The sequence below is a fragment of the Erithacus rubecula genome, assembly GCF_903797595.1.
Source record: "Erithacus rubecula genome assembly, chromosome: 14".
Lineage (NCBI taxonomy): Eukaryota > Metazoa > Chordata > Aves > Passeriformes > Muscicapidae > Erithacus > Erithacus rubecula.
The window spans coordinates 3,284,132-3,296,467 of NC_136666.1; the positions used below are offsets into that span (position 1 = coordinate 3,284,132).

A 12,336-nucleotide genomic window follows, 5' to 3' on the forward strand; every position below is an offset into this window, starting at 1 on the left:
GCAGATATAGAAGTTTATGTTTTCATTTATGGCATCACTCTGGGCTCTGCAGGCAGGTTTTGCTCTTCCTGGGGACATCCCCAGAACCATGGAGATGCTCAGACAAAAGGCTGACACAGCAGCAGTTGCTGAGCTGTGAGAAGGCTCAGTAGAAACCTCAGAGCCCCTGCCAGTGCCTAAAGGGGCTCCAAGAGCTGCAGAGGGACTGGGGACAAGGCATGGAGGGACAAGACAAGGGGAAATGGCTTCCCACTGCCAAAGGACAGGGTTGGATGGGATATTGGGAAGGAATTCCTCCCTGAGAGGGTGACAAGGCCATGGCACAGAGTGCCCACAGCAGCTGTGGCTGCCCCATCCCTGGAAATGCCCAGGGCCAGGCTGGACAAGGCTTGGAGCAATCTGGGATAGTAGAAGGTGTCCCTGCCCCTGGAATATGGCCACAAGGTGTGCCTTCTAATCCAACCCATTCCATGACCCCCTGACCCCTACAAGTGGCTGGCAGCCTTAGGGTGCATCTGTGAGCAGCCCTTTCAGAGGTATAAAACCAAAGTCTGCTCATGGGATTGTTCCATCACCCACTCAGCAGGTCCCAGCTCCCTTCTCCAGCCATCCTGCACAACCAAGGGCCCTGGGCTGTACCTGTGCCCCTGTGAGGGTCTGACTGCATGCACGAGGGTGCCCCAACCATCACCACAAAGCAGCCTCAGAATCAGACTGTGTTTGATGGCCAAGGCAAATGAGCCTGCAGGGACCCTGAGGTGCCACAACCCAGGACTCTGACTGAGCCAGAAATCCCACCACTGCCAGGACAAGATTTTGCTGGGAATATTGCCAGCAAAGAGTCACAAAGATGCTCCAGTGGTGAGTGGTGTGATCAGATCACCTAAGTGTGCTGTTTTATCATGTCAGGGTCTCCTCCAGTGAGCAGAGGTTGCAGGGACTGAACCCAACCCCTCTGAGCTGTTGAGATCCAGGCACTTCCCTTCACCCTGCCCCAAGGTGCTCCCACTCATCCTTCCCCCTGCACAAGCTCTGGGTTCTGCCTTCCTTCCCCCACACAGGAGTCTGTGCAAAGAGCCAGTTTTATTCACACAGGCAAGAAAACACAAAACATACAGGAACTGTACAGGGAGGCTCCACTTTCCACACACACACCATCACTATTAACAATATTTCAGAAAGAATAAATAAAAGTGATGTTGCTATAGAAACCCACGAGGATGATGCTCTCTGTTCATCACACAGTTGACCTTGCAGACCTCATCCTTCCCAGCTGCACCTCTTCAGTTTGAAAAGTACTTCTCCAGCACCTTGGTTAAAAGCCCTGTGTCCTGAAAAACAAGACACAATGGTAAGACATGAGGTCATTCACACAACCACCACCATCACCACCCATGCTGGGCACCTGGGAGAGACCAGACAAACATCCCATGCTGGAGCATAATGGCTCTTCAGGGGTGGCTTGGGATGGCACATGGGAAGGACAGAGCCAGAAGCCTCCCATCTGTGCCCCAAAGGCTGAAACACAACTCAGATGTCAGAGGGAAACTTCATCCCAGTGAGGCAGCAGCCACTGGGCTGAGCTTCAGGGGAGAGCCTCACTTAGCAGAGAATGTGAGAAGGCAAAAAGGGACAGAAAACACAGCAGGGAAGAGTCACAGAAGAGTTTGTGGGATTGGCACTGACCACAGGTCCCAGAGCTACACAGGACAGCACCTGCCTTCAGGCAGAAGGGCTCTCCCCATACTGGAGCTGTTCCATTCCACACACATGGCCTCTGCATCCTGGGGAATCAATGCCACACACCCAAGGAGATGGCAAAGGATGGGAAAAACCCTCCTCTGCCAGCCCAAAGTTTGTCACAGAGCAACAGGACAGCACTGTGAAACCCCAGCATGCTGAGAGCTGAGCTCTGTCTGCCACACACAGCCGGAAAGTTGAGATGGAAATGAGAGATCCTGAGCAGGGCCTGGACCGAGGGGCAGAGCTATGAAAAAGCCTGTGAGGAAGGTGGGAACGTGGCACACAGATCAGTCCAGGCTGGGTGCTGACACCTGGTGTCCAACAGCAGTCTTGCTGAGGGGGGAATTTGGACTAGCCACAAGAGCAAGAAAAAATAAGGTCACACAGAACAGTATAACATGGACAGCACTCAGAGGCACTGGGGAGAAGCAGTTCTGTAATATCCACAGCAGCACAGATGTGAGGATGCCCTGGGGATGGGTGGGAAAAAGGAGCAGGAGGGCAGGAGCTGGGGAAGTGAGGTGCTCAGAGATGCCCAGGGGGCAAAACCAGAAACAGCACCCAGCAAGGTGACAGGGAACTGCCAGAGGAGAGGCTCCAGGCTTTGGGAAGAGAAAGTGAGGGGCAGGAGCCAGTTACACTTTGAGTACATGTGTGTAATCCCACCTTGCCTTACAGAGGCACTGGGCTACAGGCAGGCACTGGCCAGCACCTGCACAGCACACCCAGCAGCAGAGCCCTGGCACCCACTGGCCAGGCTGTGGCACCCAGCTGGAACCTGTAGTGCAGTACCAGCACTCAGGGCAGCCTTTGCACAGGCACATCTGTAAAATGAGCTGTGATCTATGGAGGGGATAGCCCCACAGAGCACCTTTACCAAATTCACACTATATGCTCAGAAACAAGGCAGCACATCTACCAGCTCTCCCACCCTCTCAACAAGTGCCCTCCTGCTCAAAGGTTCCTTGGGGAGCATGGGGCTCCACAGCCCTCATATCTCCTTTCCAGCAGCATCTGAGAAGCAAACACTGCAGCAGCCCAGCCCAGCACACCACACAGAGTGGGGTGGGCTAGTGCCTTCATCCATGTCCAGCTGTATCCTCACTGTGGAAAGCCCTCTACCAGTGGGAACAGCCCTCTGAGACGCATCAGTTTACTTTAATCTGCTAAAAGTGATTCCAAAAGGTGCTTGAACAATCAGTAGCTCTCAGGCTCCCAGTCCTGCAACTCTGTTCCACTGTGCCAGAGAGGAGCAAGCCCTGCCTAACCCTGCATAGCAGAAATAGCTTTACCTGCATGCAGTGCTACTGGATAGCTCCTCAGGCATCTGGCTCGGTGGGACAGCACAGGCAGGACTGACTTAAGAGGATTTCATGCTTGTTAGAGTCCCAGTTACTTCCTGCAGTGACTGGAAAGGGTGAGACCCCAGGGAAGTGTGCAGGAGGCAACAGACAAGCAGAGCCACACAGACTAATTCCATCTATGAATGCAGAAATTCCATCCCTGCACTGAGCAATTCCATCTCTACATCCTGCCTGAGGATCTGTGCCTGTGCATTGCTGCCAGGGGCAGCTTTTCACTAGGAGCCAAGTGAGCTCAAAGGTAAAAGCCACAGTGAAGCTCCTGCCCTCTCCCTGCTCCCCAAAACCTGCTCTGCAGCAGGAGCACAACACACCCTGTGCAAGGCTTTGTGCCCTCAGCATCGAGGAATCCCAACCACACTGACACAGAGCCAAAGCTCTTTGACTGATGCCTTTCCCTTCACATACTTTGTCTCTCTTGATCTCTTGCTGTGGAAATAATAAGAAGAAAGGAATTCCCTGTCCTGGGAAAAGGGGACACCATGCTTTTCTGCATCTGGCTGAGGAAGACCCAGATGCTTATTAACAGCCCCTGGAGACCATCACTGTCACAGCTCCACTGCAGTGTTACCTGCTCATCCTCACACCCTTCCCAAGCACCTGAGACTGTCACTGCCCAGCTAGGCACAAGCCTCAGGACACTTCTCTCTCCCTTTATGGTTTGTCTTAAGAAGTGGTTTAAGGAGGGTTAAAAGGAAGGTAAAGATGGGAAAGCACCAGTAGCAGCTGTGCAGGTGCTCCCATCTCCAGCACAGCTCCTCCACCCTTCCGCTCCGAGCATCTCCCTCCACCTAAGTCAATATTCACCTGGTCAGGAAGGTCATATTTCCCTCGGTTCTCATCCAATAGCCTTTCTTGCAGGAGGATTTTCAGGAGCTCCCGGGTCAGCAGTTCCACAATGTCCTCCATCAGGGCTCGTAGAGAGGGACTGAAGACCACTGGCACTGCAGGCTCCTCCGGAGTCTCCAGGTGTGGGGAGCCTGTGACACTCTTCTTCCCCATGAAGTGACCTGGAATACCACACACGGTGTGTCTGGGGGGACTCACCAGCAGCAACTAACGAGGAGCACCAAGTCACCAATGCCCAAACCAGCTGAGCCAAGAGAAACCCAGAAATCTCAAGCCCTCACTCCACACGGGATTTTTGGAAAACTTCCCTCTCTGTTCCTGCTGACAAGATCTCTGGATCTGCCGTGCAGGGATGCTGAGCCTCATATTCCAGGGATGCTAATACCGGTCAGTCTGCTGGAAATGTTGGACCTGCTGCCCAGGGATGCGGGTGGAGGTGACTTCACCCCTGCCCGTGGTGGCACTGCCAGCACCCCCTCCCTGGTGGGAGCAGGGGGCTCCGCACAGGACAGCGCACATCCCGCGTGTCCCCGCGCCCCGCCCGGTACCTGTTGCCCAGAGGTTGCCGCGGGGGTTGACCTTGATCTTGGCAGCCTGGCTGCGGTGCTCGGCTAGGTCCAGGTGCACGGCTGGTCCCAGCGCGGCTCCGCACAGCAGCAGCAGCAGGCAGCGCAGCGCCATCGCCGCGGGACCCGCGCCCGCCGCCGCCGCTCCCGGTTATACCCGCGGGGCGGGACCGCTCCAGCCCCGTTATACCCGCGGGGCGGGACCGGGACCGGCTCCAGCCCCGTTATACCCGCGGGGCGGGACCGGGACCGCCCCAACCCGCCCGGTTATACCCGCGGGGCGGGACCGGGACCGGGACCACTCCAGCCCGCCCGGTTCTACCCGCGGGACCGGCACCGGCTCAGCCCGGCCGGCCCCGCCCCGGCTGACACACTGCGATCCTCCGCCGGTGCCCTCCGGGTGTAGCGGAGATGTGACTGACCCGTCACCGCGGCGAACAGTGACAGACTCACTCCTGAGTCTGATCCCATCCCCAGATCTCTCCGTCGTGGTCTGACCATGCTTCCACCTTCTCCACGCTGCCTTTTTGCACCGCAGCTCAGCCATGAGCTTCGTTTCCAGTTTAGCTCAACCCCATCTCCCGATACACGTACCTGCACACCTGATTATCGGGATGTGTTGGAGTGGTGGTCCGAGCCTGCATCTTAGCTAGTTGGAAAAATCCTATTATGAGAATATGTATTGGGGAGAGTTGTTGCTTTTAACCATTCAGCTTTTAGCCACTTGCTTTTAACCATTCGCTTATTGTCACTGCATTTGCCATTGCTTTTAGCTGTTGCTTGTCTGTGTGCTTTTGAGACTGATGTGCTTTGTAATAAATAACTTTAATAAGCTGCTTTTCTTATTTAAGATAACCCAACGAAGTAGGAGCCAAGAGCTCAGAGCAGGAGCGTAAAAGCTCCAGAGTTGGTGCCATAGAGCACTGGAGATCCAAAGAACCTCACAGGGATGGATAATCTGAAGATCCTGTTCTTAAGGAGCTGCCAGCTCTACCCAGCTCCTTTATTTTCCAGAGCAGCCTCCCAGAGGGTCCCACTTACTGCAGGGCATGACACCAGAGCCTGTGTGTCACTTCTCACCTCTTCCACTCCCTTTGAGATTTTGCAGACCATTATTTCCTGATTACTATATCCAAACCTTCCATGGATAATCATGCTCCCCACGAGCTCCTCTTTTTCCATTAATGGGATGGAGCTGTGACCAGCCATGCCAGGGACACAGAGAGTGGAGGCCTGGGACACAGACTGTGTGTGCCCAGGGCTCAAAGGAAGTGAACTCCAGGTGAAACAAAGCATTTGATCAGAGGGCTCCAAGGCACAGGGTTGTGCTGTTTCTTCTTGTTCCCTGCCTGCAGCCCACAGGGATTCCTCCAGGTTCCATATTTACACAGGGATACTCTCAGGGTCTGGAGCACAGCAGGTTGGGGTAACCAGGGTCAGACATAGTCCTGGAAGGTCCATATGAGGAGGTGAAGCCAGGCACTGCTGAGCTCCCACAACACAGATCAATGACAGACCACAGGCCCAGGACTGAAATCAAGTGGTTCCTGGGTTCATGTGGATAGAGAGAAGCCCCAGGTGAGACCCATGAGAGCTAATTAGTGTCCCAAAGGCCCTGACAACTTCTGCTGGATTCACAATTCCAGAACTTTGCAAGGAGGTGCTGATCAGTGGGGATGAGATTACCCACTTCTCCTGAGAAATGGCAGAGGGAATTCAATAGCTCAGCATGTGCTACTGTTCAGGAGGACAGGGATGGAGGTGACACATTACTCTTCAGCAAACTCAACTCTAAGCTTACAGAAAGAAAAAACAAATCCCAAAGTGTTCCTTTGTTACCAGGTATCCTTCCAAACTGTGTGAGTGTCCCCTTAGGTGGCCAAATCAGCAAGGGCTCCCTTACTGTTCCAGAGATGTGCCACAGTGATGGCCAAGGCCTTCTCCTCCCTCACCCATCAGGTGTGACACCTGTGCCAGCCTTGTGTCCAGGTGTGCTGGAGGTCCTGGACTCAAAAGGGGGATCTCACTCTGCTCTCTCACCATGCTCCTTCCCTGTGTTCAGCACTTGCCACTCAAGGTGACCCTTTAGGGGGCCACAGGGTGCATGAATACAGTGCTCACCCCAGATGTAGCATTTACAGCACTGCAGCCCCAACTCTGATGATCACATCATGGCTTTGTCTCCCCAGCTGAGTCAGCAGAGAGAGGAGACCTTGAGGCCCCTGGTCCCAGTGGTGCTGGTGGCTGGGAGCACAATTTGGGCTCTGGTGGCCCCTCCCAGTGCCCACATGCCAGTGCTGCACCTGGACAGACAGAAAAACCCCTTTACCTTCACTCTTTATTCTCTCAGTGTCCTGCACTGCCATTGCACCAACAAAACAAGCTTGAAATAGATGGGCATTATCCCAAGCCTTTTCTTCAAAACAGTTCTGAATTTACTCATGGTGGTCAAAGTGATGGAAGTTTTGGGTGTCTGGAGAAGGTGGGGGATGTAGGAAGGGCAGGAAGAGGAGGATGTGATATCCAGAGAAGGTGCTGCATGTGAAGGAAGATCCTGATGCTGCCCAGCACTGGCACAGCCAGTGCTTCTCCTTACCCTGGGGAAGGGCTGTCTTTTGGAAAGCTGAGCAGCAATCCTCCACTGTGGGGAACAGCAAGCTGAAGGGTTACCTGCAGGATTAGGGAGGATGAGGCCAGGGATGAAGTGATCCCAATTACAGAGGGCAGATGAAAGAGCCCCGGGCAATTTTGGCACCAACTGAAGCATGACACAGTTAAGTCCCACTCCTTCCTTGCTCCTCACAGGCAGCCCCAGGGGACAAGGGATAAGCAGTGGGAAGCTGCAGGGTTTCAAACAGGATGAAGGCTTTTGCACTGCTCCAATTAGATACACAACAAAGTGCACACAGATCTTCCTTCTTTTTCAGCTGCTGTTATCTCAGCCAAGGTGGGAGCAGAGGAACAAGTATTTTCTATCCCAGCAGCACTGCTAAGCAAGCTTGGGAAAGGCTGGGAAATCAGGGAGCTTCTGCCCTTTTGCAGTGCCACCATAAACCTTCAGAAACTGAGGGGATGTCAGATTAATGGCTGAGTACTAAGGCTTGACCTCATGGTGTGTGTGTGGGAAATGTAAGCCCATAACCCTGATTTCAAGTCTGGAAGGAGCACTGGAACAGCTGCTCAGAGACATGTTGGAGGCTAAAAGTGGGAGCACAGTTCAGGGCAGCCAGTGGGGCTTTAATGGAAAACTCCTGGGTTGGCAGCCCCAGAAGTGACTCCTTGGAAAATGGCAGGGCTGGGTGAGAGCAGCCCTGCACAGCCCCCCACCATCCAGGAATGTCCCTTCCCACCCAAAACACCTCAAAGTTCCAGGTATCTTCAGCTTCCCCAGATGCCTGAGGCTGGAGGGAGCAGGGGTTGTTTTGTTCTGTTTTCCCCCAGCAATTGACACACACAGTTTATTCTGGATGGCTGCTGACCACAGAACTGACATTTTCACAGCACAATCTGTAACAGCCCCAACGTTTCAGACAGTAACACTTAACTTGGAACCCGTTGTTTTATAAATAGAGTTAAAATTGGTTTTTCTCCCTGTGCACCATTTTGTATTTATGTCCATTTAAATTTCATCTTTTTTTATTACCCAGTCTCTTCCTTCCTCTCTTCTGTTCTTTACCTTTTAGCAAACAATTTCCCCTGTAAGGATCTAGCCATCTGCTCCAGGGCTGCTTCCTTCCTTCAGCAGCCTTTGTTGAGGGACCATGACAAATACCTTTGGGAAATCCAGGTGGATGATCCCTGCGGGTTCACCTTGACCATAAGCCTCCAAATTCCTTCAACAAGTTCCAGGTCTATTCTTAGGGTGTTCTGTTCCTTACCAAACTCCTCTCCAAGTAGGGATAAGATGAGCAATAACAGACCTGTGAAACAGGCACTAGTAGCAAATCCTCTAAATGCACCTAAAGATGAAGCAGGATTTCACCAGGTAAAGAAAGGAAATCACAACTAAGGAAAATAAATGGATGTAAAAACTGCACAGCCAAAAGGGCCTCACTAACAAATGTAACAGGCCAACCTGAAAATACCCTGGGTTCAAGGGCTTTAAAGCAAGGTCCATTTTGGTTTTTTTCTGCTTTGCATCCAGGTCTGGAGTCCTCAACACAAGAAAAACTAGTTGGAGCAAGTCCAGATATGGCCAGAGATGCTCTGAGTGCTGGAGCCCCTCTGCTCTGGAGCCAGGCTGGGAGAGCTGGGGGTGCTCACCTGGAGAGGAGAAGGATCCAGGGAGATCCTAAAGTTCCTGCCAGTGCCTGGAACAGCTCCAAGAGAGCTGGAGAGGGACTTCAAACAAGGGCCTGGAGTGACAACACAAGGGGGAAATAATTTCCCACTGCCAGAGGACAGGGTAAATAGCATAGTGGGAAGACTCTTCCCTGTGAGGGTGGTAAGGCCCTGGCACAGGGTGCCCAGAGCAGCTGTGCCTGCCCCATGCCAGGAAATGTCCAAGACCAGATTGGACATGGCTTGGAGCAACTTGGTCTAGTGGAAGGTGTCACTAGCTGGGCTTTAAGGTCCCTTCCAGCCCAAATCATTCTGAGATTCCATGCTTTAGTACCTTTGGCACTGACTCTGGACCCCAGAGAGAGGTCTGGCAAGGGAGAGACTCCATGCTGTGGGGTTCAGGCTTCCCAGGCCCTGCAAATATCCACCTGGGCAGGCCAGTATGTGCTCAAACTGATGGCTCTAATAAAAAGCAAACACAAAGAGCAAAGGCCTCGAATGCCCCTATTTGTCTCCTTCACAGAACTCCTGGTGCCAATAAAACTCTTAGCAGCAGTTAGGTTGCTTCAACCTCTTCACCATTTTTCCAAAGTCAGGTCCTGACATGCCTGAGGGTATATTTTCATGCATTTTTCTCTTGTTTACAAAGATTAAATCCCTCTGTTACATCCACTTGTCCACAGGCAATAGCTGTTGTTTATAAAGGATAAAATTTGAAGTCTTGCACATCTTGTTTTCAACTCATTTTCAATTTTCATTTAAGCTGTAAATGAGCTGTGGTTTTCCCTGAGGTCTCCCTTTCACTCCACACTGCTGGACATACACAAATAACTGCTCTGCAAGAAGACTTAGAGAAGAAAATCGTGTTTTCTTCCAGGCAAATCCAGGCCCAGCTCAGAAGTGTCCCAGCCAGAATTATACAGCAGAAATCTGACAGCCCAGTTTGAATGAATCAAGGCTCAGAGAAGTTAATTTCCTCCATATTATTTTTCCTTCAGGTCTGTTTCTATGGGGAAAGGGGTGGTTGAAAAACAAAGGCAATACCAAGACATTCAGCAGAGGGAGATGCAGGAAGAATTTTTGAATTGTTAAACAGAAGGAATGCAAATAGTCAAAAGATGAGAAGAAGGAGCAAGAGACTGAGCAGCTGCTCCATCCTGGATGACAGAGGTTCTGAATCACAAAAGGTGAATTTCTAGTCCATCCCTATTTAGACTGTTGTTCTCTGTGAAGATGTTTATTTCCCCCAAGGTTTAGGAAACTCTGCTAGATAGGCATTCACAGGACCTGCCAGAACTGAACAAGTGTATCAATTTCCCCATGAGCTGGAGTAGGTTTAATAGAAAATGTGCTCAACTAGCAGGCCAGGACATAGAGGCAGGTCCTGCTCCATGGGGAACCAGGATTATGTGTGATGGAGCTGATGGGTTTTTACAGAAACTGAGGGATAAGCAAGGTAAGCAAACACAAGGAGGAATTCTTACAGCTGGGCAGACTAGGAACCTGCAGCAAAGCCACCCAGTTAGGGCAAAATAGAGCAACCAAGTCAGATTTCCCAGGAAAGCCCCTGTGTCCCATATGAATCCAACATGCTCAGGCTGGTAGATCCACTCCAGCAGAGCCCTGTGGCCCCTGACAGGTGAGAATCTGGGTGCAGATGACAAAGGGACAGAAGTGTTACGAGGTTGGGAAGAGGTAAAAGGGGCAGGAGGCTGGTTCAAAGCACAGTGTGGGTGCTGTTTCTCTTCTCCCAGCAATGAGAGTCAGATAAGTCACCCACCACCCATCAACTCCCACCCTGAGCTGCTGGCACTGTGGGAACAGCACAGGCTGGGTGCCCCTGGCATCACCCCAGTGCACCTTCCTGGAGGATGGAACCAGGACATTCCTCATCTGATTCAGCCACTGAGTCACTGTGTGGGTCACACAAACAGCTGCTTTGCACTGCCCTGCTCTGGCACAGGAGCCATCCCCAAGGCATCTGCTCTAAGCAGCTCCTCTCCTCCTTCTCTCCTCCTCTGTCTCCTCTACTTCTCCTGGCCAACTTTTGTGCTGTCCTAGGAGCTGCAAGCTTTGTTTGCCTTGTGCATTTCTCCAGCAGAGAGTGGTCTTCATGCATGAACCAGGTTTCTTCTTGAAGATGCTCCTTGGTGAAAAATACAGTTGATCTGTTCTGATTTTATGGGCACGAAAATCACCATGAAATCACCCATTCTCATTAAAGACAGTGGGGAACTGACCATCTGACAAAACCTGAGCTCTGTGAACCCCTGCAAAGCAATAAGCAGCAACAGATCTGGATGAACCACCCTGATGCTCATTGCTGTTCAACCAACAACCATGCATTAAAGCATCACAAATACACAAAAACAGCCTCTGTCTCACAGAGCTCCAGCTTGCAGCATATCACCCACCCCTCACAGCCCACTTCCCAACCATCATGCTCTTGCTTATGTATTTAGCTTTGATAGGGAGAAAAAAAAAATCACCCACTAGAATTCCAGCAGCCATCAGACACAGCCCAGCATGGTTTGTGGCTTTGCTCCATGGAACAGCTCCTGCCAGTGAAGGAAATCTGTGCCCTGAACTGCGGATGTGACTGAACTGCAATTAAGCACTGGAATTGCTACCAGAAAACCTGCTCTGTTTGGCTGTAACCAACCACAACAGAGACAGGAGCAATCAGCCCTGGCAGACTTCTCCCTTCATTTTTTCCTCCTTTATAAACCAGACCTTTCAACACCCACATACTTTACAAACAAATCCCATTCCTGTGGTGACACAAAGGTCTCCATCCATTTCCAAAGCCTCCAGTATCATTGACTGCTGGAACTGCCCAGTTTCACCTTTAAAAAAAAGTAGCATAAAACTGAAATAAAACATAAACACATCAAGTTCTACCATAAACCACCCTGGCTCTGTGGGAGCTCAGAAGTGCTCCCAAACACCTCAGCATCAGCACACAGCCAGCCAGAGACCCTGCTCACCCTCTGGCTTTTCTGCTCAGCAAAGCAGAATAAATCTGGTGAGGATGAAGCCAACAACAACTCAGTGTCATCCTGCCCCCATATCCCCAGTTTCCAGCCTGTGCAGGCTCATCCCCAACACTCCCTCACTCCACTGTGGCAGGAAAGGTGCTGCTGGAAGGCAGGAGGTGATGTGAGAGGTCACACAGAAGGTGGTGGGTGTTGGAGCTGTGATAGGGTTGACTGCTGAATTATTGATGTTTAGAATTAACTCCCCATTTCACAACTGCAGGTAACAGAACCACATTCTCAGCTGCATAGAGCTGAAAACAGGAAGAACAGGGGCTTCAGAGATGAATTCTCAAATGCCACATGGCAGCCCCTGGTTTAGGACAATTGTTCCTGTTCTGCAAGCACCTGCAGAGCCTGGACACAAGCCTCCAAAGCTGAGCTGCAACAGGGGCTCCAGCCACCCCTCACCCCAACCACCCTGCATTTTTAAAGTATTTCCTGTTCAATTCCTTCACAGAGCACCAGGCAAGAGCAGGGCACATCCTCCTGCAAGAGCTC

At 51.7% G+C, this 12,336-nt stretch overlaps 1 protein-coding gene across 1 annotated transcript; it reads right to left on the reverse strand.

The window, feature by feature from the left end:
• Nucleotides 1–1,064: 1,064 nt before the first annotated feature.
• Nucleotides 1,065–4,749, reverse strand: LOC306807919 (neuromedin-B-like). The gene is made up of 3 exons (XM_079317965.1): nt 4,502–4,749; nt 3,912–4,114; nt 1,065–1,331 (listed from the first exon to the last, which is right to left on the reverse strand). The coding sequence occupies exons 1-3, from the start codon at nt 4,632–4,634 to the stop codon at nt 1,284–1,286; spliced, it is 384 nt and encodes a 127-aa protein (XP_079174091.1). The 5' UTR covers nt 4,635–4,749; the 3' UTR covers nt 1,065–1,283.
• Between the last annotated feature and the right edge of the window lie 7,587 nt (nt 4,750–12,336).

Bases quoted from the DNA above. Each gene is read 5' to 3' on its own strand.
- LOC306807919 (XM_079317965.1), bottom strand. From the start codon at position 4,634: ATGGCGCTGCGCTGCCTGCTGCTGCTGCTGTGCGGAGCCGCGCTGGGA. The intron at 4,115-4,501 runs GTACCGGGCGGG...GTGGTATTCCAG, and splicing joins CGGCAACCTCTGGGCAACAG to GTCACTTCATGGGGAAGAAG. The intron at 1,332-3,911 runs GTGAATATTGAC...CTTGTTTTTCAG, and splicing joins AATATGACCTTCCTGACCAG to GACACAGGGCTTTTAACCAA.